The 25,638-nt window shown below is 40.1% G+C and overlaps 1 protein-coding gene across 1 annotated transcript in view; it reads left to right on the top strand.

The window, feature by feature from the left end:
- The window catches only part of cpo (couch potato), a 68,536-nt gene that overhangs the window by 37,410 nt on the left and 5,488 nt on the right, over positions 1-25,638 (top strand). Inside the window, 8 exon segments of the mRNA XM_064688989.1 lie at positions 20,598-20,675; positions 21,179-21,232; positions 21,306-21,368; positions 22,628-22,772; positions 23,851-24,050; positions 24,130-24,497; positions 24,930-24,967; positions 25,082-25,638. The exon segment at positions 25,082-25,638 is cut by the window's right edge and continues 126 nt beyond it. Of these exon segments, the coding sequence (XP_064545059.1) occupies positions 20,598-20,675; positions 21,179-21,232; positions 21,306-21,368; positions 22,628-22,772; positions 23,851-24,050; positions 24,130-24,497; positions 24,930-24,967; positions 25,082-25,638 (1,503 nt within the window).

The following is a 25,638-nucleotide window of genomic DNA, read 5'->3' as shown; positions in this document are numbered from 1 at the left end:
TTGTGGGTTAAGCAAACTCTTTTGTAACCAACGCGACGCGATGCGAGGCGACGCCCAACGCCTGTCGCTCGTCAGGACTAGCAGGACAACTTTTATACGCGTGCGTCTGTGTATGTGCGTTTCTGCAAAAACATGAGCATGTAAGCGTGAGCTAATGACAATGGTAGCGCGCCCTCGGTTTGAATTTCAAGCCTTTGCCAGAGCGGCTGCTCACATAATGAGCTCAATGAGGCGCACGTGATTGGCCCTTGGGGCACGTACTGTTGTTGTTGTTGTTGTTGAAGCTGTTTTGGAAGGGCAGCTCGGGCCACTCTTTAAGATTGCCCCTTGAACTTTCTTAAAGCCTGGCCACACAGCAGAGAAGAAAACCAATTTCAAGTTTATTTACCCTGGCTCAAACGTAGCAGGACTGCAACTCAAAGCACAGCCTGCCACGCCTCTTACTTTTTTTTTTTTTTTTTGGCCCAACCGCCAATTTCCATATGGCAAACCTTTGAATATTGCAGTGGCTGTGGCAACGGCTACAACAGTGGCTGCCTCCTAATGTCGTTGGCCGCCACCGTCGTTGCAGACAAATGCAATTTGAATTTTACCTCTTTGCCTGTCTCTACGGATGGTTGCAAAATTCCACGGCGGGTAGCATACGGAATAGGGCAAAAAAAAAAATTAGAAAAAATATACGCAAGGCAAAACATTTCCTGATCGAATCAAAGCAGTAGTCAAAAAGAGGGTAGAGAGCTAGAAAAAAAATATCAAACACTACCTGCAGCTGCATATGATAGAGAAGCCGACTGACACTGAAGTTGGTTGATGGGCAAATGCCATTAGACGGCATTGATTTGATTGGCGTTGATTGGAAAAAAGCCTGTCGCGATGTGGTCAACGGTGCGTATGCTTAATGGCAGGCAAAACTCTGTTAGAACCAGCGAAGGGCGCAAAATAACAAAATGGCAGCAGTTAATTTCTGAATTCAGTTGTATCACTTCTAAATAAAAATTTACAAATTAAACCATATATACCTAATTAGTATAAATAACAAGAATTTGAAATTTCAATTGAATTTTAAAAAACATTTTAAGAAATAAATGCAACTTATGCTTAATGCTTAATGCGTAATAAATATCAGCTGAAAACAAAAAAGTTCAAAAAGAAATATTTCAAAATTAGTTCAGTTTCATTTGCAGCAACAAAATTTATTTAATTTACAAATAATTCCAGTTAAAAATCAACCAAAAAAAAAGATCAAATTTAATTAATGTTTTCACAAACTTTGCAAATCTTTAAAAAATTTGTCTTCAACCAATGCAAGACAAAATATACGAAATACAAGAAGCTTTAAATCAAACTTCAAAGCAAGCAGCACGTGTTATATAACCGTAAATAAATCTTCATAAATTTCACATCAAAAGACTATTCCAATTTGTCTAGTTTCATAATTCACACATTGCGTATACGCAATGTTGCCACCCACACATTTTACATGGCACATTTCTAGCTCTGGCTGTTGTAGTCAGCTGCTGTCTGGCATTATTGTGATTCAGATGGCGCACATCAATCGAGTCCACCCAAGCTCCCAATCAATGGGCTCTTGATAAGTGCTAGAAGCCTCAATTTGTTTCGGCCTATTGGCCAAAAGAATTTAATCAGACTTGTCAGGCGGTAGAAAGTTGCCATTGGTTACCTTTCAGTTGGCAGTTATTGCCACTGATTGATTTGTCGAGTGCGAAATATGCTGTTGAAATGTTTTGAAGAATTTTCGATTCTGGCATTGTGCTCTCGCTCCCTCTATCCATCTCTCTCACGCTCTCGTTTAAAAGCTCCTTGATAAGTTAAATTCTCCTGCTGCGTTATGAACTAATATGATATTCAGTAAGCGCAGACAGGACAGAAGCGAGCGGGAAACAAGTTGAAAGAAATTTCGACACGTTTTTCACATGACAACAGGAGAAAATAACATCACAGAGCGAAAAGGAAAACTTTGACAAGAAAAGTTAACATGCAGCTTACGCGTATGACGACTTGTTTTTTTTCCTTAACTTCTTATATCCTTCTTTTGAGTTGCCTTTCACCAGCAGCTGCTGCTGCATGTTTTTTAGACAAAAGCCAATAATGCAAGAAAGTGCAGCAAGCTGCAGCTGTTGCTTTTTCTTCTGCTGCTGCCTGGCGACGCTTTTTATGCAACCGTTTCCGTTTTTCTGATGTCCTTCCGCAAGGAGTTAGGCCAAAGGCAAAGCATAAAAACGCATCTAGGAACACAGCTCGAAAATACGCGAGCAAAGGGTGATAAATGTTATGCATGTGTGCATATACCCCGTAAACACGAGTTAGGAGAACGCATTAACTAACAGCAGGGCATATTGACAAGGTTAACAATCCATGAAACGTGTTGTCAAAATAACGCTGCTGTGTACGAAGAGGTTGAATTGCCAAATATAAAACCCGCTCTGTGAACTAGTTGATTAAGTGTTGAAGGAACCTTAACACTTTTTGTCAAATTTAACATCTTTAACATTATCAGCTAGCGCTACAAACTCAACGGTTGAGCTGAACTTTGACTTTCAAATTGATTGCCGAACTGATTCGTGTGAAACACTTAGATGAATGCACCCAAAAAATATCTTTCAAAATGATTTTATGGCTCCCAATTTAGCACTGTAGCGGGTGGAATTTCCAAAATTGCATGCCTTATGTAGGGCTTTGAAAATAAGATTCGTCCAAAAAATCTTTGAATTGTATTTTCCAACGGTTCGGATTCGGCGAAAAATATGAAGCACGCCTTAAATTAATTTTCATAAAGATTCTTCGTATGAATTTGAACCCCAAACAACACCCACCAAATCTTTGAGCGCCATTTCCAACAAGGGGAACGGATTCTCCGAAAAGTGTGAGATAACCCTCAAATAATTTTGAATAAAGATCTTTAAAAATAAGTTTTGGCTGTTAGGCTGCAGCAGTTTATCATTTTCATTTGCTGCTTCTGTTCTGACTGTCACTTTTTCAACTGTCTTGAGCTGCATACTTTTAGGCGTTGCCTCGAACAAAACGTTGCTTTCAGCCGCATCATCAGTGCAGAATCCACTTGAATGGGCCGACATTTTTGACATGCAACAACAGACAGTCGTTTAAACAGTTGTTGTTTATTGCAACTGTTGTTGTTATTGTTGTTGCAACTTTTGTGGCAATTGCGTTGTCAGTCATCTCGCACACATCGCTCTTTCGCGCATTTTATGCTGCATGCTTCAGCGGTTTTTTGAGACATTGCTAGCCAAAAGATTTACTGCACCTTTAATTCATATCCGAGGCAAGCGACTCCAAGTCAAGTCAAGTCCAGCGGAATCAAGTCGTAAAAACTCATAATATTGATGAGACCCAGTTCGGCCGCAGCACGTGACTGAGCCCTGAGGACTCGATCGACGAATAAGGCCTGGCAAAAATTTGTGCAATAGGACAGAAATTGCATAAAAATCAAGTAAACGATGTAAGCAGCAGCAGCAGCCAACAATTGCCATAGGCTGCAGCAAAAGGGATGGCACGTGCAGGGGTGGGAAGCGGAGCAGGGCGTTGAGCTGCACTGCAGTCAACTTTGGGACTGCGTTTAAAATGCTGTTGACGTTGGCAAAAGACTTCACACAATTTTCAAGTTGTTTGGCAAGCCGAAAAGTCGAGCATGCACTGGTGAGTGTGTGTGTGTGTGTGTGTGCGCCCTTACTTTTTGAGGCCGGCACGTGCCTGACAGCCCAGCAAGTATTCGCCTGCAGCTATTCTCGTGGAATATGGGTCGCATTTGCTTTTTTGATGAGCACAAAATGATTTCTTGACTTGGTTAGTTGCAGCATTGAGGCAATGAGGCAGCGAGCCTGCATTCGTTTTTTTGCCTGATTTAATTTCTAGTTCATTTTCCACAGCATAAATCGCAAATAAATCGCTTTAGCCCGGCATAAATATTGAGCGAATGCCCACACATATACATACAAGCGTATCTACATGTGTCTGGCAGCTTTTTTTCGATAAGCACTTCCAAGTGGCAGCCCCGACAAGCCGCAGTCCAAATATCTATGACCGTGGTACTTCTCAGGTCTAGTTCCATATCAGAGCGTCTCGTCTTTACATCGTCTCCTGTTGCCAAGATAAACCCAAAAGCCATTCAAAGCCAACTCGAGGCGAAGGCGTCGGCAGAAAACAATAAAAATTGTTACAAAACGTCGCTTGCAGATAAACGAGGAGGGTGTTGAGCAGGGTGCGTGAGGCAACGGCGGCTGGTAGAGAAGCCGAGGCACGTTGAGTGATAAAAAAAAAAATGGTTGCACATAAAACAAAAAAAAAAAGGCAAAGATAAAATGCGACAAACAAACAAACAAATCTTCACTGCAAGGATAGAAAATCACAGTGAGTTATCCTTGAGGGTAGCCCGCTTACATTCCACAGAGAGACAGACAGACAGGGCGGTGAAAGAGAGAGGGAGAGAGGGGAAAGTGAGTGAGACAGCCAGCAACAGTCAGAGATATGAAAAATGCGGTTATCTGTGTCGACTGTGCTGTGAGAAATGCAATTGCCATTGCGATTAGTTTAAAGTAGTTGCGTCTCTTCGCCAAGTGGATTTTCAGTTTGAAAGCAAAGGAATTGTTTTCGAATAAGCCTGAGAAAATGTTGAAGAATACGAGAAAATCAGCTGGCAGTTTATGGCTGTCGAGCACAAAGGTTAAAAGGTGCTGCTAGGTGTGTGCTTGGCAAATATAAATTACATACTATAATTCTCAAGTGGTTTAAGCATTAGACTCGCTAGCATTAGTCTTCGCTCATATATTAGATTGATTCTTAGCGATGAAGAAAATAGCAGTTTATAGAATTTAAGAAGTGATCAGTAAAATGTAATAGATTTAAAGCTATTCAATTCCAAATGATTTGAATGCAACACAACTGTATGTGGATATTACCACAGTTGCCACACCTCACACACTCTCGTTTAATTTGCAGCTATATCTGCATCATTTTGAAAATCTTAAGTTGACATTTTTATTAAATTTCAAGCGTCATGTTTGGTTCCTCAGCAATCTGTTAATAGTTTTAATTTATTTGATGTCGTTTATAGCACACAATGTTATGTCCAGAGGCAATATGTTCCTCTATTTCAGTTCATTTCCGCTCTCTCATTCAAAATTACCTTTCCATTTCCCATGCTGCACTTGACATAATTCCAAAGGTTTCTACAACTCCTGCATAGCTGTCAATTCTTTAGACTCTAAAGGTCGGCTGTCCGCGACTTACTGCATTTGAACGTATTTCACTTGACTCTTGACTCTATTTCCTCCTGCTTTTATTCTTCCGACTCGACATTTTTGTGGCGCAATTTTTCGCACTCTTTCTTTTAAATTTTCATATTGTTTGTTTTTCATTTCGGTTGCTGTTGCTGCTAGTGCCACGCAATGCAGCCACAAATTAGGCAAACTTTTGCAACACAATTGCTGTGGCCGCCATTGCTCGGGAAACTTTATTAGCTGCTTGGCAGGCGGCCAGCCGGAAAATGGACTCCTTGAAAAGCGCAAATGCAAAGAAAAGACTAAGAGAAAAAATTTCTTTAATGCTGCGCCGCACTTTTCAAGGCTTTGCCAAGCGAACACTTTAAGCAACTATTAATAAAGTCGAGAGCTGTGAGCTCGGTAGGCGGCAGCTGAGTTGACCCAACGTCGGCTCACACTTGAAATAATTACCAACGATTTTCACACTCACTTGAGTTGCCATCGATGCGCACACACACTACCACTCACACACACTACCACTCACACACACACGCATATGCTTTTATCCACACAGCTGAGTGTTGCGGCTTAATCCCTTCATGTCACTCACAATTAGCCGCTTGGCTAAAAATAAGAATGGCAAAAAAGTTGCGAGGACCAAAGGGGGCTAGACGAAGGAACGGGGGGTCGGCCAGAGCAAAGCAGAGCAGAGCAGAGCATTTGCACGCTGTCAATAAGTGCGACTGACTTAGGCTAAAGCGGGTTTGACAGCGTGTGACAATACACACAAACACTTGAAACGCCCACACACACACACACACACACACACAAACTGTCTCTACCCCTCCCTCTCACACGTGCATTGCTAATGTGCGCTATAAAAAGGGACAACACATGCATACGCTTAACATATTTATGCCCTGTAAAATATGTTTGTGAATGAAGACTAACTACGCTACACAAATGTGAAGAATATAAATGATATTATGATATTATTATGTGTAAAGGGAAAAGCAAAATAAATGAAATGAAAAATATTATGAAAAACTATTTGACAAATTATAAAAAAAAAAACAGAAAACAGTGGTGGTTTCTTAAGCTACAGCAGACAGACTACAGGGTATTTGGTGGTCGACCAACCGCTGCTGTGTAGGCTATTCTTTTTATTTTTTAATGGTCGCTACGCTGCGCTGTGCTGGGCAGAACAGAGACACTTGGACACAAGGCTTGGAGTGTCCTTCAGTCTATTTGGATACTTTGCATTTTCTGCGTTTTGCTTTTTTAGTGGATGCTGTTGTTGTTGTTGTTGTTGTTGTTGTTTTCGTTGGCTTCCTTGCTAAATGTGCTCTATTTTTATGCGAGGCTACACACACACACATGCACACACTCAGGCACACAGACAATGCCACTTTGGCTAATGAAATGCAAACTCTGCTGTGAAAATCGTGTACTGAAAATAGCTACAGAGTTTATAGCTGCAAAAAAACACGAAACAACAACAACAGCGTCTATGGCATATTAATATTTATGCGTTGTGTTAGCAGCAGGCTAATGAATGCTGGCCGGAACTTAGCCTCCAGTTAACGCCTTGCTCCCGAGTACCAGAGACAGGAAAGTAAATAAACTTAGTTTAAACATTAACGGCAGAAGTAATCCAATTGTTCGGAGTGCTTAAATACCAGTTTTTCGTTATTTGCTTGTCAAATTGTGAGCATCTGTTATTCATATTTAAACTTATATTGCAATCAGTTCTACTCTTTTTGCCCTTTAACTGCCGCCTTTGCCAGATTGCTTAATTTAATGAAAAATGCGCGCGGCATGGTTACAGTCAAGATGGCAAAAACATTTACAAACTTTTCAAGACCAGTTAGCATTGCTTTAATTGCACCCGGGTTGCCCACATCGACACGCCTCCCCTGCTCCCTCCTACACTGACAGAGAAAAGTTTGAATCAAGGCAAATAAAATGAGGCGTCCGTGTTGAAAGGTAAAATGTTGGTCACGACTTTCTACCCATTTCTCACTGCTTTTAATTTGATTTGCAAATTGAAATGCGTTGTCATTGTAAATACCGAGGGTTACGCCCATGCCGCCCTTTGCAGGCGCCTTTGCCAATTTTAATTAGCGTTTTGCGCGGCAACGCAATGCAAAAGTCTTCATTGATGATTTCCAACTCCGATTTATTCATAAATTTAAATGAAAGCAAATTGTTTACGAGCACCGAAAATTGGCCGAACATAATTCTAATCGGTGATAAATGCAAACTACATTTCGATATAATCAATTTTCGCATATATAAGTAAATGCAAGTGAATCATATAAATAGAGGTCAATGAGTTTCGAATTATTTCATTGCCACAAGCAGAAATATGTATCCAAAATGCATTAGAAATGTACTAAAATAACTACCTAGTTTTCCTCTTCAATTGCATTACATTTTGTATTTATTACCCAGTTATTTTTCGCTCGACTGTTTTGTTACATTTCAATAAAAATTAATTAAATTTGATAACTTTGCTTGTTGTTTCCAAATTGTTGCATCAATATGTTGGCTATGCCTCTTTTTTAAAACTAGGTTAAAAATCGATTATCAAACAATATTTGATTTTAATTTTAAAAAATGCGCACATTTAATGCTTGTAAATAACAAATGCTTTGAAATGTGTTGCCAAAGGCAAAATAATATAGAGAAGAAAACAAAACAGATGGCCAAATATAAATGGAATGAGCCTGTCAGCGACAGTTCTCACTTAAAACCAACGAAATTTTGTTGCTTCTTTTGTCTGTTGGGTGTGCATGCAATTGAGTTTTCATTGCAGAAGCATCGGCACAAACAAGCGCGTAATTGAGTCTGGCTGCCAGAATTCACACCCTTACCCCTAGCTGAGGTTGTGCCTTCCACCGTTCTGTCCAATGAAGTTAAATTTGCTGCACGGCAAATCAAACAGCATAAAATACACGGACCGAAATACAAATTAAGCGACAGTCCTGCCAAAAATTGAAAAGGTGTTGTTTGCATGGGCAGCAGCAACAGCAAAAAAAGGAAAATAAATATGACAGCAAAAAATATAAACCAGCAAAAAAATATAAATTAAAAACGAATACCCGCATACTCTTTTATTTGTTTCTAGAAACAAAAATAAATCAATATTTTTTTTCAACATTGCAGACTTAAATAATTGTTTATCGTATGAAATAAATTAAATTCATATAAATTTCAAAAAGCATCTGCCTAAAAGTCCTTTTACTTGATTCTTCAGTTATTGTAATTAATTTCAGAAATTATTTTCTTGCGCCACCTTCTTCAAGTGTGACAGTCAACAATTTCATTCTACTAATTTAAAAAAAAAATAAAGCTAATTTGAAATATCAGCCCATTTTTCTATTTTCCAATTAAATACGAGTAGATGCCAATTTCTGCTTACCCTATGCATATGTTCAACATGCAGCAAGAACTACGACGACAGCTACAAGCACTTGTATTCTGTGCGCATTCCTCCCTAGTCTTCTTCGCCCCTGACCAACATATTGCTCTGTCAATAGACATCAAAAATGAAAATTGTAATGCGAACATTTCGACGGACGAGCAGAGCCAATGTCATCGTCATCCAGTCATCCTGTGTGGAAACACGGGAATCCACTGCTGGATGGCGCTCCGCCCGTTTGTTGTTTTTATGCAGCTGCACTGTTGGAACACCCACAGTGCACCCTTTTTTTGTACCCCGCCTCAGTTGGCTATATTGACAGCAGCAAATTCATTAATGTCAGACCAAACAGACAGAAAACATGTATTGGGCAATGGCGCCAGCTCCTCTCCTGGCACCTGTTCGTCCTGTTCCTGGTCGTGGTGCATGTGGCTCTTGTTTCGGCCACCCGCTTTAGTGTTCCCTGACCAAAAGTAATAATGCAAGTTTATTCCTGGACGCGAAAATTTGTGCGCCATTGTTAAACGGTTTGCATGGAGCAGCGACAGAAGGGCGGGGCGGGACGAGGCGTGGCCAGATCTATGTGAGTTATTGGCGAGAGGAGCCACGACAATGGCCGTAATGAAGTGACAGCTTTATTGACAAATAAATTCTGTTTACCAACACTCAACGAAGCGTCGACTAGCAAACAAACAAACAACGGAAAATACTACTCAGCGACAAAGAGACCAGCAAATAATACCAGCAAATACTGCAGCTAACAGTGGCCAATTGTGCAATTTGCTTTGATCTTTGGCAATAAAATAAATTGCGTAAATATAACAAATGACGAGCTAACAGACATAGTGCAGCGGGAAAAGCCCGAATATTCCCTACATCAAGCCAAGCAGCTTCATTTCAAATTCAAATCAGACAGACAGACGGGCAACATCATTCAGAGGGGTAAATATAAGTGCATATGTGTGTAGGTGTGTGTGTGTGTGTGTGTGTGTGTGTGTGTGTGTGTGTGTGGGCAACTGCAACAATGCGACAGCGTCATAAATTATGCAACAAATGTGCAGATTAAACACAAAATGCCAAAGCACTTAAAATGCCCGAATAATCAATGAGGTCTGGGCACACAACGACCAGGACAGAGAATGGGAGCAAAAGAGAGAGGGCGTGGTTAGAGCGTGGTTAGAGCGGGATGAGCAGGGGAATCGATGATTCCTTGACTTTCTTCTGCCTCATTTCGGAATTGTCATCAGCAAACTTCTGCTGTCAACGACAGAGGCAATTATAATTGTTTAAATATTTGAACATAATCAAATTAGAAGCGTTGACATTTACGAATGAGCTGTAATAAGCAATGCAGATACAGACGAATTGTTATAGAATATATAGTTACACATTTGAACTCAGCTGCCTGATTGAGCTGCAACTGCGCTCAACCGGAAGTCCAACTACAAATACTGAAAAGCGAGCACAAAAGCAAAGCAAGTAAATTAATAAGTTTACGGCAAAGAAAACAGATAATTATTCGTATGGTAATAGAAATGTTTACTTTGGAAATGCAAAACATATGAGATACATTTTAGGGTTAAGCGAAAATTAATGAGAGTTGAATATAGAATTTTCTTATGCAAATAAAATTCATATTTAATATTTATTATTACCTCAACAGTTTGACCGACCGAAATTGAAGTTCATCAAAAGCAAAGGTTGCATATTGAAATTTATGTATTTACTCAGTGCCAAAACAAAGACATTACTAAGAAAATTCTTGTTTGCCTCAACGTTCAATATTAGTAGTAGCCGTATTTATTTACGCTTGGTACTGAAAAACTTCATAGATAAAGACAAGGATGCTGCTAGAAGCAGGCAAATAGCTTGATACAAAATTAAAATATAAATACATACATATGTGTCTCACATATACAATATCAATTGTCATTAGGAATTTGATTAAAAAACTTGCAAGGACCAAGATATGACAGAACACTTCACTTAATAACAATATGCAAATTTATATATGTGAAAAAAATGGGTGCAAAATTTAAGATTTGATAGATATTTAGCCAATATTTAAATTTTCTATTCATTATTCATCCCAAGTACCAATGCACTCTTTTGATTTCTTTTTCTTTTTTTGGCTCTTTCCATCTGTTAATTGACGTAACAGCGAATTGTTTATTTGTGTTGCTTTATCAAATAAATGCAATATATATACATTGATAAATATTTGTCTAAAACTCCTACAAATGGCATTTATAAATATTTTCATTAATTGTTAATTAGTTAATTTCACAAGTTTTCTATGCCACTGGCTAATAGTCGGCTGGCATGCACGAAAATTGGTCAGGTGTCAATTATTCACATTATTCACAAATGGTATGCGGTGAATGGGAAATTATAAAATGAAAATTGTGATGCTGTGCGCTGCAAATTGTGTATTGGGTTTGGGCAGGGCAAATACATTTTTGCATTGCTGGCGTCCCCAGCGACTTGCTTATAAATATTAAATGGCAACAAATGTTTGTTATGTGTACATGTTTTTGCTTAATACTCGCAAGCCAAGCTAATTATCAACAATCAACACAAATGTCATTCAGCAATTTGCTGTGCAAACAGCGCTACAAGCAATAAATAAAAATAATATACAACATGCAGCTGCACGGCAACGCCGCCCCAATAAGTATGCTATAGAAAATGCAACAACTCATTTAAGTGCCGCATCGAACGCCAACAACAGGAAACGACACACAAACGAGTGGAAGGACTGTTGCGAAGGGGAGGGGAGGGTGGGTTGCCAAGTGTCGTGGCGCAGTTTTCACTTACCCGTCAAGGGTTTGAAGCGATTGAAAGCGAATCGCAGCCCAAAAGCCGCACCACCAACATCATTTATTTAAGAATATAAGAGCTTGAGAGCGGGATAGGGGCCCAGGGCCAGGGACTGGGGCGTGACATAGTCAGCTTACACAAGGATTTCATAGCTGTATTTGTATAAAGCCAGCTTCATGTTTAATATGCATGCCACGCTGTCTGGTCAATCGGAGCAGAACCTACCGAGTGGTTAGTCCCGGCGCTAGCGCTCGTTAGAGCTGGAGACAGAAGTGAGGGGTGGCCCAGCAATAATAGAAAGAGAGCAGAACATTTGCTTTGCCAAAAGCAAAAGCTACAAGGGAAGCTATAGCCGAGCTATTAGATACCCTATAATTTCGTTTAGAACAATATTACTTCATTTAATCACACATATATATACAAATAAATATTTAATTTTAATTTTAATTTTTACTTATTAAATCTCACTATTATTTTGTTAGTTTCAAAATGGGACTCGTATAATCATATGCTGAGCAACTCACATGCAACAAATATACCCGGTTTGGCATGTGCTGGGTATGAGGAGCATATCCTCTGCACGTAAATCATGTCCTCTGTATGTGCAATGTCTCGTTCTTTCGTTTCTGTGATTGACCCAAAAATGCGCTGATTCGTTTTGATTTTTACTGTCTCCTTCCTCACTTCAGCCTTGTGCCTGGGATAATTTTTGTGGTTCTGCGCAAATGGAAAACAAAAATATGCCACAAATCTATTGAAATTCCTGCCGAGTGTCCCCCCATTCCTGAATCGCCTAAATGCACACAGAGCCTGCCAAGCGTAAAAAATAATATTTCGAAATTGCTTTAAGTCCTGGAACTGTTGGCAACACCCCAAAAGTTTGTTAGCAACATTTTGCTTGCATTTCATTCGAATTGTGTTTGCGGTGTGTCCTATTTGACCATAAGTGAAAGATGGTAACCACAGCAACTGCAATCTGCAACGAATTCTGCATCAATTGGCTGCTAGCTAACGTTGCTCGTTAACACCTGTCAGCTCAACACCTACGAGCAGCAGCTCACACATATACACACACACACACACACACCCCGCCTCTCCCTGGGGCAGCTGCAGTTTGTACGTTTGGCATAATAAATTAAATTGGCTACCTTTTTGTTGCCATTTCTGGTTTTGCGGTGGCTTTTGGTGCCTCTGTTGCCTGTGGCGCTGCTCTGCGGCAGCTTCAATCTTAATTAGCTGCTGACGCAGTTTGCAGTTACTCACAGCGGGACAAAATAGGTCGAAATATCCCCCCATCCCAAATATATGAATGTATGCAGTTTATTCGGTGCCAGCCGCCAACGTTGCAACTTGTTAGTTACCTGCGGCAAAAGTGTCATGTTTGCCTAATGAGCACCAGAATACAAAGCACACACACACATACGCACACATGCATATGCAACCGCAACTGCTGACACAGTGCGAAAAGTTAAAAGCGAAGGTGAATGTTGAATTTAAAACCATTTTGGGAATCAAGTTAATTAACCACGAAACAGGTAAGAAGCTGCTAATCAAAAGTGCATCCAAAGCAGATAAGCTCTAGCGTATCGTAAAGCTAACTGATTAGATTCTTATTGTATTATGGATACATGGAAATTTAACGAGCAATAAAATAAGGGAAAATACATAGAAAAAATTATAAATCGTTTTAATACCTTATAAAATAGTTATAAGTAAAAATTATTGTTAAATTATTGTTTCGATAAGGTCATTGCTCTGGTTCAGATAGGAAAAGGATGCGTTGGATTCGTGTTTTACACGCAATTTGAGTTTTTTCAGCATTTGATCAATTTATATGTGAAGCATACATGCGAACTTTGAAATTAGTATGAGCATTGTGCATCATTATTATAAATTAATTAAAACATAATTTCTATACACACAGCTATATTATTTTCCCTTAACACCTGCTGATTTTGGGGCCATTGTCCAATTGTAGTCTTTGTGCTTCACAGCCAAGTCTTTGTTTTGACTTTTTACAGCTGATGGGCAAATCGTGTTTTAATAATGTCGACTGTCAAACTGTCTGACAAGTAACAGAGGAACAGGAGCGAGCAGTGAATGCGCAACCCTTTTCCCATTGTCCACATTCGGGCACGTTTTGAGTCCAAGGCTCACGGCTCTATTGTTTTGTCATGGCTAGCAGTTTCTTTGTGCTTTTTTTGTTTCTACAAGTTTTGTATTATTTCGAGCCGGAAGTGTATTTGCAGCCTTGGCCTAAACGTTTGAATTGTTAATAATATTCCGTGTTGTTGATTGTTTCTTTTGCGCTTGACATGACACGCGGCTAACAAATGTTGCATATATGCATCTTGTGCCTGTTTCATGTTGTCATGATGCAGCCTTGCCCCAGTTACGTGTGCCCAAGCTCCATAATGAAGTGAATGCCAAATGTTCATCACATATTCAGTTGCATGCAATTTGAATATGCCATAAATTACAAACAATGGCACCAAAGTCACAAAATTCTTGAGCTTTCTTCCATCTCTCTCAGTCTGCCTCTCCATCTGTCTATCTTCTACCCGCCTTATCCATAATTAAGAGGCGCCCAAGCTGCCAGCACTAGACTCATTTCATTTGCCGAAACCCCTCTTCAAAATCTCATTTATTTACAAGTCACTCCAACAGACGCCCCAAACACACCCCTTGAAAACCACACCTCCTCCTTATTCCTAAAAGTATGCTGTAAAAAGTCATCGCTCATTTGTTATTTAATCTTCGTCCAGTGCGTTTGGGACAGGCCCCAACATCCTCCCACATCCTCGCCAGCCCCTCCCCAAAAAACCCTCTAGGCAACGTGTTAATGAGTTTTAATTATTAAATTTTGACATTTGTTGTTGCTGCTGCTGTTGTTGGATTTGAAAATTGTCAAGTTTCATATTTCCATGCATTGCTTAGCAGAGAGTACACGTCCACACACGACAGCAATACGCCCACTTTTCAAAAACTAAATACATTTATGTATTTGTTTTCTTTTTGCCAACCGCTTTATCTAGTTACATCATTTTTGTTTGCCAAACTGCCAACTAAATTTTTGCTTAGCAGCAACAACAACAACTAACAAGTTGCTGTTGCTGCTGGCAACAAACTTTTGGCTAACAGTGTGTGTGTGTGTGTGTGTGTGTGTTTCAAATAATTTGCAATCAAAAGTTGCAGCCATGAAAATTTCCCATTCTGTTCGGTAAATGGGCTCATGGTTTGCGCGTTGGCCAAAGGGGCGTGGCACGCTGTCGCAGCTGTTTTGCATTTGTATCGCACCTCCCCTCCCCCTTTCACACTTTTTCTCAACTCTGTCGCAAGTGTCTCGAAATTTTGGCTAATTTGTAAAATAAGCACAACGAGGCAAAAGTTTGCATCTAGCTGTGAGTATTTGTATGTGTTTGTATCTGTGTGTATCTCTGTGACTGTGTGTGTGTGTGTGTGTGTGTGCGCCAGTGTTTGCATAGCAATTAAAATATTAGTTTTATCTGCTTGTTGTTGCAACTGTAGCAACAGCACCTGCATCAGTTGCTGTTGTTCTTGTTGTTGTGTGCTGGCGGCTTTTTAGACGATTTAAAAAGTGTTTTGCCAAGTGGGTGGGGCCAAGTCTTTAATCAAATGAGAGCCAGGCGACAAGCGAAACTCTAAGTACCTGTGCAATTGTGCTGCTGCTGTCCTGTTGTTGCTGCTGCTGCTGCTGCTGCTGCTGCCGTTGCAGTTGCTGCCGAGTGAGATAAGAGCCAAACAAGCAGCAAGGATCAGAGTAAGGCAGCAAGGCGAAACCAAAGGCAAGGCCTGAACAATAGCAGCAAATTCTTTGGCAAAAAAAAGCAACAACTGCAGAGACAAATAAGAGCAGCAACAACAGTGACAACGACAACGACAACGACAACAACAAGGAATGGTTAGCCAAGAAATTAAAGCACAACAGCAACGACAACAACAAGGACAACGACAAGGCTTAATTGAGCGCTGGCCGCGACAACGTGCTGCTTTTTGGGGGCGTGGCAGATCGCGGCGGGTCGCGCGCGTGAGTCAAATGCCAAACGTGCAAGCACGTTTTAGCCAAAGAAAGGCGCAACATTCAAACAAAACATTTCATTTAAGCCCTAAGAAGTTGCCCAACATTGTGCCAGCCGCTGCGCTTTGCTATTGTTGCTGCAGTACACACGAATTGCTGCTGCTGTTCCTGCTGCCGCTCCTGCTGCCGGTGCCAAAGCGCAAGAGCAATTGTCTCTGCTGTTGCTTCGCATGCTGCACTGCATCCTAAGCTTCATTTTCACAATGGCCGCCGTCATTTTGTATGCAAAATGCGGCAAAACAACAAGAACAACAACAATTGCAACATCCACTATTCACTCACTCACTCGGCATACACATTTAGTAGAGCACGCTCCAGCTCAACATTGAATTCGCAATGGTCTAAACACAGAAAACAAAATGAGTTTAACCACAAGTTGTGTGAGCAATTTACGCTGCAGAGAGTTGGAAGCCCTAAGCAACAATACGAACCGACACCTTAGATTAAAGTAAGGTTAAAGCAAATATATATTGCTAGCACTATCGATAGTTAATACACGAGAATGATCATAGATTCGAATATATTAGCAACTACCGGGCATAGCTTTTAGAATAGATCTTTATTATAATCTAAACTGAATTGAAACTCAGAAGAACACTTAAATAATTGCTACAAATGTTGGTAGCACACATAAAATATATGTGATTTAAAATTTCGTGTTGTCAACTACGAAGAAATAATTTGTAATATTAAGGTTTTTCCCTCTACATATTGTCACCTGTCTATTGTTTGGCACAGCGCTTATCCCGCCGGGCATAGTGTAGCTATAACAATTGCCGTAGCATGAGCGACTTTTTGTTGCATTGTCCAGCCCGAGGGCGTGAGTTCTTTTCAATGCTTGTTGCTGCACTTCACGATTTGACTTGCTACTTGGACCGAAAGGAAAAGAAACCAGCAAAGCAATACACAAACTAAATAAACAACAAACTAACATAATAACAACAATGGCAACAGCAGCAACAACAATGCCAACAATAACAACAAAACAGCAACTGCAGTTAACTTCTTAGCTGGCGGCATTTAGTTGACTCGACGCTCGACTTAATTGGCGTTAGGTTGGAGGGAGAAGGGTAGGTTAGCCCAGCTATCCGCCAACAGTTTGCTGATTTAACTGCATTGTTGGCCACGATTCTTGCAGTAAAGAAATATTTACTTATTGCGGAAATAGCTGACTATTGTTATGCATTATGCCAATTACTTCGACATTCGCTTGACCAACGATGGGCAGGCAAATTACCTACAAGAATCTTCAAGAAATGAATTAGTTTCTAGCTAGCTGCTTATGGAAAAACATTTTGGAAATCAAATAATGGCCATTCTGTATTCACATTTGAAAGTTATACAACAATAAGGTTGGGGGAAAAATGTGAAGCTGAACTTATTATGTTTTGTAGAAAGCAAGACATAGACTAGGTTATTTAAAAGCAGAGCCAAGAATTTCGCATATGCATATATACATTTATTAGTTACTTTTAACAACTATATCTAAGTAAAATTTTATAAAAGATAACATAAGGCATTTGCTACTGAAATGAACAATTCGATTAATTGGCTTTTTGCGTGCATTACTTTATCAATTAAATTGATCTGCCATTCAGCCAGACACACTATAATGCATTAAAAATTAATTTAATTGCCAATTATTTATAGAGAAAATATTTACGCAAATACTTTGTGCAAATGCCGCCGAACCGATAAAAGTCAAACAACAAAAGCTGTTTCAATGTTAAATGTTTGATGTTGGCGTTGACGTTGACGCGCAGCAAATGAAACACACAAAACAACAACAATAATCGCTGCAACTATTTAAATATTTGCGAACGCTGTTCACTGCGATTTGTGGCTGACTCTAAAGCTGATTTTTATTTTTCTATTAAGCCTCTATATTTGCGTGTCGTTTTGTCAGCTGTTTGACAATTTACAAGCACTTGCAATTTAACGCCTTTCAGCCGGCGCTGCGCATACCACGTCTCAGCTGGGGCACGCCCACAACAACGACTCGGCGATTATGATCGCTTTATAAACTGTTTATATTTGGGTGTGTGTGCGTGTGTGTGTGTGTGTGTGTGAGTGTGTCACGCTTAATTATTGTAAGTCAACACTTGACTACTGAGTGATTTACAATTGGCCAAAAGACAAGACAAGGCCAACAACTAGCTGTTTGGTCAGTCGATTTTCCACCGGAAAGTCAATACAGCAACATTGCGTATGCGTGATATTTGCATATATGCAATTTGATATTAAGTATGTCTAAGAAACTTATAATTGCTACAAAAGTCAGCTGAAATGAAGCGCATAGTCACAAACATGAAATGTGATACAATAAGTACACAAACTGACTGTGAAACAGAACCAAAGCAAGCCATTGCGGCTAAACGCAATGCGAGCGAGGTGTGGGAACGCAAGGCAACTGCCAACTTCTTGGCAATAATAGCAACAGCAGCAGCAGCAGCATCGGCGGCAACAGCAGTTACACAACCACAAAAACAAACAGACACGAGAGGAGGTTAGGGTTGGAGCACCGAAATCATTGCCAAGCGCAGGCAACCAAGTTGCAAGGTTGACCAGCAACACTTACAACTGCCACATATAGCTGCAACTTCATGACATTTACTGTATTTAAATGGATTTTGGCAACGTAAGCTAGAAACAAAACCCGCAACACCCACACAACCTCAACTGCAATATATAGTTGCCAACATATGTGCCATATAAAAGAGCGGCCACTGGGCTGGGGAAGCGGCTCTTAGGGATAGCATCCTGGAGCTGGCAAAGGGGAGCTGGGAGTTGGGAGCTGGTTACTGCGCTGGATGTGTTTGCCAAAATGTTTAATGTGCATCCGCAGTGGCCAAAATACACACAAGACAAACACGGGGCAACAAGAAAGATGCACAGAGAGAGATAGTTTGTTAGAGCGAGAGGGGGAGCAGATACAGCCAGCTCACATTTAGCCACGTCTATGGCTGATTTGGCTCCGGCTAACTGACTTTTGTGGTTGGCAATGCAACTGAATGTCTAGCAGAGTTCCATTGCCTGTCTGGGCGTCTCCCTAGCCTGTTGTTTGCTCTTGGCATATTTGTGCAGCGGGACATGCCATCAGCTTGAGCTGTAGCCCACACACACACGCACACACCCACACACGCACACTAAAGATATTATTATTGCATTTCAATGCCATTTGCAACAGAAATTGTAACCGCAACGAAATTTCAGTGGGCAACCACTGCTTTCTAATTAGTTGGCTCGGCTCAATTTTGCTGCAGCTTTTTAGGTCTATTCTCTTATCCTTTATATGTTTATTTTTTATGTTTGGTCGCGTCTCATCCATCGGACAGGGTACGGGCTCAGCTCATTACCCGTCCAATTAGCGGACCCGCAATTGCAGGAGCAGCGGGCAACTTGCAGCCGCAGACTGCGCAAAAATTAATTTTAATTGCTATTTAACTGAGCGTGGCGCTTGCAGATCCTTTTTGGCAGCTTGGCAGCGCCAACAACGTCAAAGGATTTCACTTCATTTTCTTGCCTTTTTTTTATTGTTTTTCATTCTGCTGCCCAGCCCTTGAGTGGGTTAATTAATTTGTAAATTGCGGTTGGACAATTTTAAGCCCGCAACTGCAGCAGCTTCTACTACGAGGACTATTAATGTGCTACATGTACAAGCTGAGCTATTTTTATACACCTGCTCCAGCAGACGGATAACAATAGCTAGATTCAGCGATAGAACACGTTTCAATTTTAAAACACAATCACACACATACACACAACATCTGTCGGTCTCTAGAGACGAGGGAGTTCAGACTAAAACTGTTCGCAGAGGCATACAATTCATGTAATACCCGACTTTAATATACATATATTTATTTATCATCAAATAGTCAGTTCACTCACCGAATAAAGCTGTCACATTTGAAAATTTTCCTCAATCGAATATCTTTTTCAATGAGCGCAATAAATATTTTTCCTAGAACATAATATCCAACATTTCTACATTTTAATTCCATTCACAAGAAATTAAAACTAAAATTTAATTGAATTTAATATATTAATATATTATATCAGTTTAGTTTAAGTATATTTAAGAATAGTTTTCCAACTGTTCTGTATACTTATATACACATACATATATACTAGAATAATATTGTATTGTGTTTGAACTAAACTCGATAATCCAATCCAACTTACTTTTTACTCATTAAATTTAACCCTTTGACTCTAAAGTTCCACGTTAAAAGATCATTTAGTTAAAAAAAAAAAAGGTAATTCAAGGGCCAGCCTCTAACTGTGTCGTACATCTATATTTAAACAAATTGTAACTGCTCTACCCTAAACCACACGAAGCTTTTTATGGAGCCTTCTCTAAATTTTCAGTGCGGGTATAAAACTGCCAAAAAAAGAAAAAAGAAATGAAAGCTAACCAAAAACAGCTCACAGCTTGCACAGCTCGTCCCTTTAAAATCTGCTTGCCTAGGTGTTAAAAATAAAAAGGGACAAAAAAAGTGCGACAAGGCTCATTAGTCCACCCCCTCCCCCACCACAAGGCCGCTTTAGTCTCGCTCACCCCTCTCTCTCTCTCTCGCTCTAACTCTCTAGCACATCTGCTGTTCCTGCGCGTCACGTCGTTGCCTTAATGAATTCAGCGTTTATGGCGCTTATTCCATTTGCTTTCATTATCACTACACAATGACACACACACACACACACACACACACGGAAACATATACACCCACACACGCACACACACATGCAAGCTGGTTTGCATATGTATTTGGGTGTGTGTGCGTGACATGAACTTTTGGGCTTGGGGCGGCAGCGAAATTTAAATATTTGACACATTGAAATGGAGGCCAGAGGTTTTGGGTTCATTTTTGTATCCTCTTATGCGACGTGACAGCATTAACTTAATTACGCAATCATAGGAAATTGGTTTCTCTCAAAAAAAAAACTGCGAAAAATCTTTACATAGATTTGTTAACTGTACCTCTTCACACTCAACCTCTTACTCTCTTGTCTATTGCAGGTGCGCACACTGTTCGTCAGTGGTTTGCCCATGGATGCCAAGCCACGTGAGCTCTATTTGCTGTTCAGAGCATATGAGGTGAGTAATCCGTAAGAAATAAGAAAAAGTGTCTAAGCGAAGGTTTCCACAAAATTCTGTTGACTATAAAGGTCACATTTATATATGGTATCTTAATTGGTTTCAAAGAGACGTAGGGCAAGACACATAAGTGTAGCCAATTTCTATTGTTAGTTCTTTAAACTGTTAACGTATTATGATGTATAGTTAGGATTAGGTCATAAACGGCATTAAATTAAAATAGGTAAATACATTGACTTATATCATTGACAAATATCCATAGAGATTGTAAACTTCATGTTTTTGAGAATTTTTGTTATTTACTTTCTATTTTTTTATATATCAATATAACATACGATATTGTAAAAATTCAATAATATTTGCTACAAAATTTAATTAACGCTCAAACTCTTGAAAAAAAAAAAAAATTAAATAGAAGGAACTTCTCATCATCAAAATATCTAACTAAGTTTTTCATATATCAACTATAATATCGAAAAATTTTTCCCAACTTTTTCTAACAGGGCTATGAAGGATCTCTACTAAAAGTAACTAGCAAAAATGGCAAAACAGCATCGGTAAGTAATGGGTACACAGAATATATAGAGTAGCCCGTTGTTTATATATGAAATCCTTCATTTTCAACCACAGCCCGTTGGATTCGTAACATTCCATACAAGAGCCGGTGCCGAGGCAGCCAAACAAGATCTGCAGGTAACATATAATGGCAAATTTATAAGCTTAACTTTTTTTACCTACGATTATATGTATCTGTACAACCCAATATTTTCGTTAGCTATATATATATATATAAAATAATCGATCAACACCAACAATTCTTAGCAACGTCTGCAAAATAAAAAGACCTTCCCAAACGGCAATAAAATATACAAACTTTTCGGCGTACCAAAAACATTTACACTTAGTTTGTAAAGCACACAAAACCAAAACCAAAACCAAAACTTGTACTCGTATTATTGCCTGGCTTACACTGAGCGTTAAGAACCGTAAGGCCTTCAACAACAACAATCGTATCTCAATCAATTCACAGTAACAACAAAAACAACTACAACAGCAAGATGTACTTTTCACACGTGCTTGCATTTTGAAAGAACCTTCACCGCATTTACATTTAAGTCTATCCTTACTTGATTTGTCTATCTTATTATTTTTGGTATTGCATCTCAATCTCAGAAAACTACTCTCTCCCTCTCCCTCTTAATCTTTCTCTCTCTCTCTCTCTCTGTCACACCAACACACACATATACACATTACACTCTCTCATATGTATACATAGCAACTGCAATGAGGCAATGAAGCACCAACAATAAGAAACTTAAAAAAAATATATATAAAAATAATGTTTCTAGTCCACAATATATTTGGCTGGTGCATGTCAATGCCACCCCCCCCTCTACTCAATAGGCAGCACCCGTTGGCACTGAATTTCTTGAATGACGCTCCCCCCAACGCTCCACTCATAGGTGCTCTTCCTATGCAGTTGCTGTACTCATCTCCTGCTTTTGATTTCTCAGCATATCACAAGGAATTAAACCACAAACACATACAACCACACACACACATACTCAAATAGCCCCTAACCCATTCTGAAAAGAGCAAGCCGCCAAAAGGCAACACTCAAAGCAGCAGTTCAACGTTTTGTAAGCACCGCCCACGGGGCAAGTTGGTTTCTATGTCCCCAATCAAAAGACAAAGGGAACAAGATTCTTCTCGCTCGCTGTCAAACTCCATATCTCTCTTAACACTAGTTATGCGACATTCAAACTTATTTTTGGCGAATTGTTGCAAGATAAAGAATTATATAATAGAAATTAAAGCAGTACGAAAAGTGTTGGATAAAACCAAAAGAGTCAAGAAATTCAATCCAAATACACTTTTATTATTTTTGCAAAAGTACAACATGTGAACAAAAAAAAATACAAATCGCTGTATTTTGATCTGATCATTTACAGCAGGGTGTACGCTTCGATCCCGATATGCCCCAAACAATTCGCTTGGAATTCGCCAAGAGTAACACGAAAGTGAGCAAACCCAAACCACAGCCCAATACAGCGACAACAGCCTCACATCCTGCATTGATGCACCCACTCACTGGACGTAAGTAAAAATAAATTGAAAAATAAAAAAAAAAAAAAAAAGAAAAGGAAAATCTCAACTCAGCTAGTTTTCTTTTTGTTTTTTTTTTTTGGTTAATCTATTCTTTTGGTTTATGTATGTAGTTAATAGTTAATAACAAAAAATGAAACACAAAAAATACTACTTCGAGCTACCGAACCGAAGGCGTACTCGAAAGCGTACGCAGTGCACTTCCTTACTATCTCGACACGAACACACACACATACATACATACACATAACAACAACAAAATCCAGCGATTGAACAGTTGAAATTTGCTTCAAGTGCACACTCTATAATATTATACATACATATATATAAATCGTATATATTGCTATATATATATATCAAATGTTATCAATTATCGTACGCCCGAACTAAATTTCGCTATAAATATTTACATAGGTTACAGCAACAACTCAACAACATCTACAACAACAACTACAACAACTACAGCAACTATGATATTATGTAACGCACTTTGATCACTGTAACACTTTGTTTGAATTACACACCACTAAAAACACACACACACACACACACACGCACACACACACACACGCAGGCACACACAATCCGTGAGATACTTCACAAAAAGCTCAGTCAAAAGAAAAATAACGTACCAAATGCTCAAATTTAATGGAAATTGGCTTGGAACTTTGCAAGTTTTGGGGCCCAGAAATATCTCTAAGAATATATTCAAGCCTTTATAAGACACATTTACGTTCTTTAAAATTTGTATTACGTTTATTTATAACTATTTAAATTCCATTGGTTACCATCGCCGACAGCCACCAAAACAAAAGACTAAGGCAACGAACTTGAAAGATTAAATAAATTTTTTTGTTGTCGATTTTCATTTTGTAAACTAAACTTTTTCTTGGTCACTCACAAAAAATAAGTTAAAATAAAACAAAAACCAACAAGAACATAAAACCAATGTAACAAAAAGTAAACACAAAAAATTGGCGCTCAACTGACTTCTCGTTCTCTCTCTCTCTCTCTCTCTCTCTCTCTCTCTCTCTTTCTCTCTCTTGATTTCTACTCCATTTTCTCTTAGATCTGGGCGGGCCGTTCTTTCCGGGCGGACCCGAGCTATGGCATCATCCGTTAGCGTATTCGGCCGCCGCCGCTGATCTGCCCGGTGCCGCTGCACTGCAGCATGCAACACTCGTGCATCCGGCACTGCATCCGCAGGTGCCCGTCCGCTCCTATCTCTGACTAAATACAGACAAAGTAATGGAGCAGCCTATGCATCAAGTGAGTACAGAAGAGCAGCTGAGCCACAGTCAATCACGGTATTAATTGCTCGCTTGTTGCCCACTGTTCCATGTTGCAGACTCAAATGGCAATGCCACATCATCAGACAACTGCTACCGCTTTACATCCCAGCCAGCAGGCGGCCATGGCGCACATGGTCGCTGCTGCCGCTGCCGGCGGTGGTGGTGGTGCAGCTGCTGCTGCTGCAGCGCCGCAAGGCGCTGCGGGTAATGCCGCAGCTGCAGCTGCTGCTGCCGCCGCTGCTGCGGCCGCATCTCATCATCATTATTTATCCAGCCCCGCGCTGGCTAGCCCCGCCGGCTCCACGAACACCGCCGCACACCCGGCCAATCCACAGATAGCCGCGAATGCGCCCTGCTCCACGCTGTTTGTGGCCAATCTGGGCCAGTTTGTGTCCGAGCACGAGCTCAAGGAGGTTTTCTCTAGGTAAATGAATGGCTTGAACTATGATTTAACAATAGAACTATTATCGATATAAGCTAAACGATAACCGATAACAAAATAAGATACACTCACATACACGTAAACACGTTACAAAGTTTGAGTTGTTGAGCGAAAACTGCACCACTGTTGACCACAGCAGCCACCCACATAAAAAAAAAATTAAATTAATAACACTAAACCACCACGAAATCCAATAACCACCAACTAAAAATGCACCACAATTTTTCTTGAAATTCTAACTAATTGCAAAGACTAATCAATTAATTTTAATGCGTTCTTTCTTTGGTTTGTCGTTTGTTGCCCAACACTTGTATTGTACATGAAATATCGATAACCGACTACTCATATACCTATATATCTATATATATCGTATATCGTATATATGCAAACCAAATATGTTATCAATATGCACAGTATGCCTGGCTTTTGTCGCCTACGAATGCACACAAAAGGTACGCACAATATCACAACTTCTATGCCTCCAACTTTGTCTTCAACTCTGACTTCTCCAACACCAACTTCAACTTCCTACTCTGCAACTGTCAACCAATTGCCAACGACAACAGCTACAAACTGCAATACCAGCACCAGCAGCAGCAACAACAACAACAACAACAACTCTGGCCAGCAACAACAACAACATCCGGTAGCCTTTATTGAGTTCAACGATGCAACGAGCGCTGCTCAGGCCATGCAGCAGCTGCAGGGCAAGTATTTGCTCAGCTCGGACCGTGGCTCCATACGCATCGAGTATGCCAAGACCAAGATGCTCAACGAGATATCGCTCATAAATAGCAGCAAGACAGCAACGGCAGCAGCAGCCGCCGCAGCAGCAGCAGCAGCAGCCGCAGCAACAGCACATCAGCAACTTTTTATATTGAATGGCGGCTTAAAGCTGCCACCGCCACCGCCGCATTTGGGGCATGTTAACAACACCAATATGCTCGTCACTGCACCAACAAACAGCACCACAGCACCAGCAGCACTACCAAATGCACCAACAGCACAACAGCAGCAACAGCAGCAGCAGCAGCAACAGCAGCAACAACTACAACAGCACCACCAGCAGCAGCAGCAGCAACAGCAGCAACAATTTCAACTACAGCAACAGCAACAGCAACAG

Source organism: Drosophila montana, unplaced genomic scaffold, assembly GCF_035044405.1.
Source record: "Drosophila montana isolate Dmon_TW-CO22-7 unplaced genomic scaffold, ASM3504440v1 contig_1505_1, whole genome shotgun sequence".
Taxonomy (NCBI): domain Eukaryota; kingdom Metazoa; phylum Arthropoda; class Insecta; order Diptera; family Drosophilidae; genus Drosophila; species Drosophila montana.
This window is presented reverse-complemented; position numbering and strand designations above follow the sequence as displayed.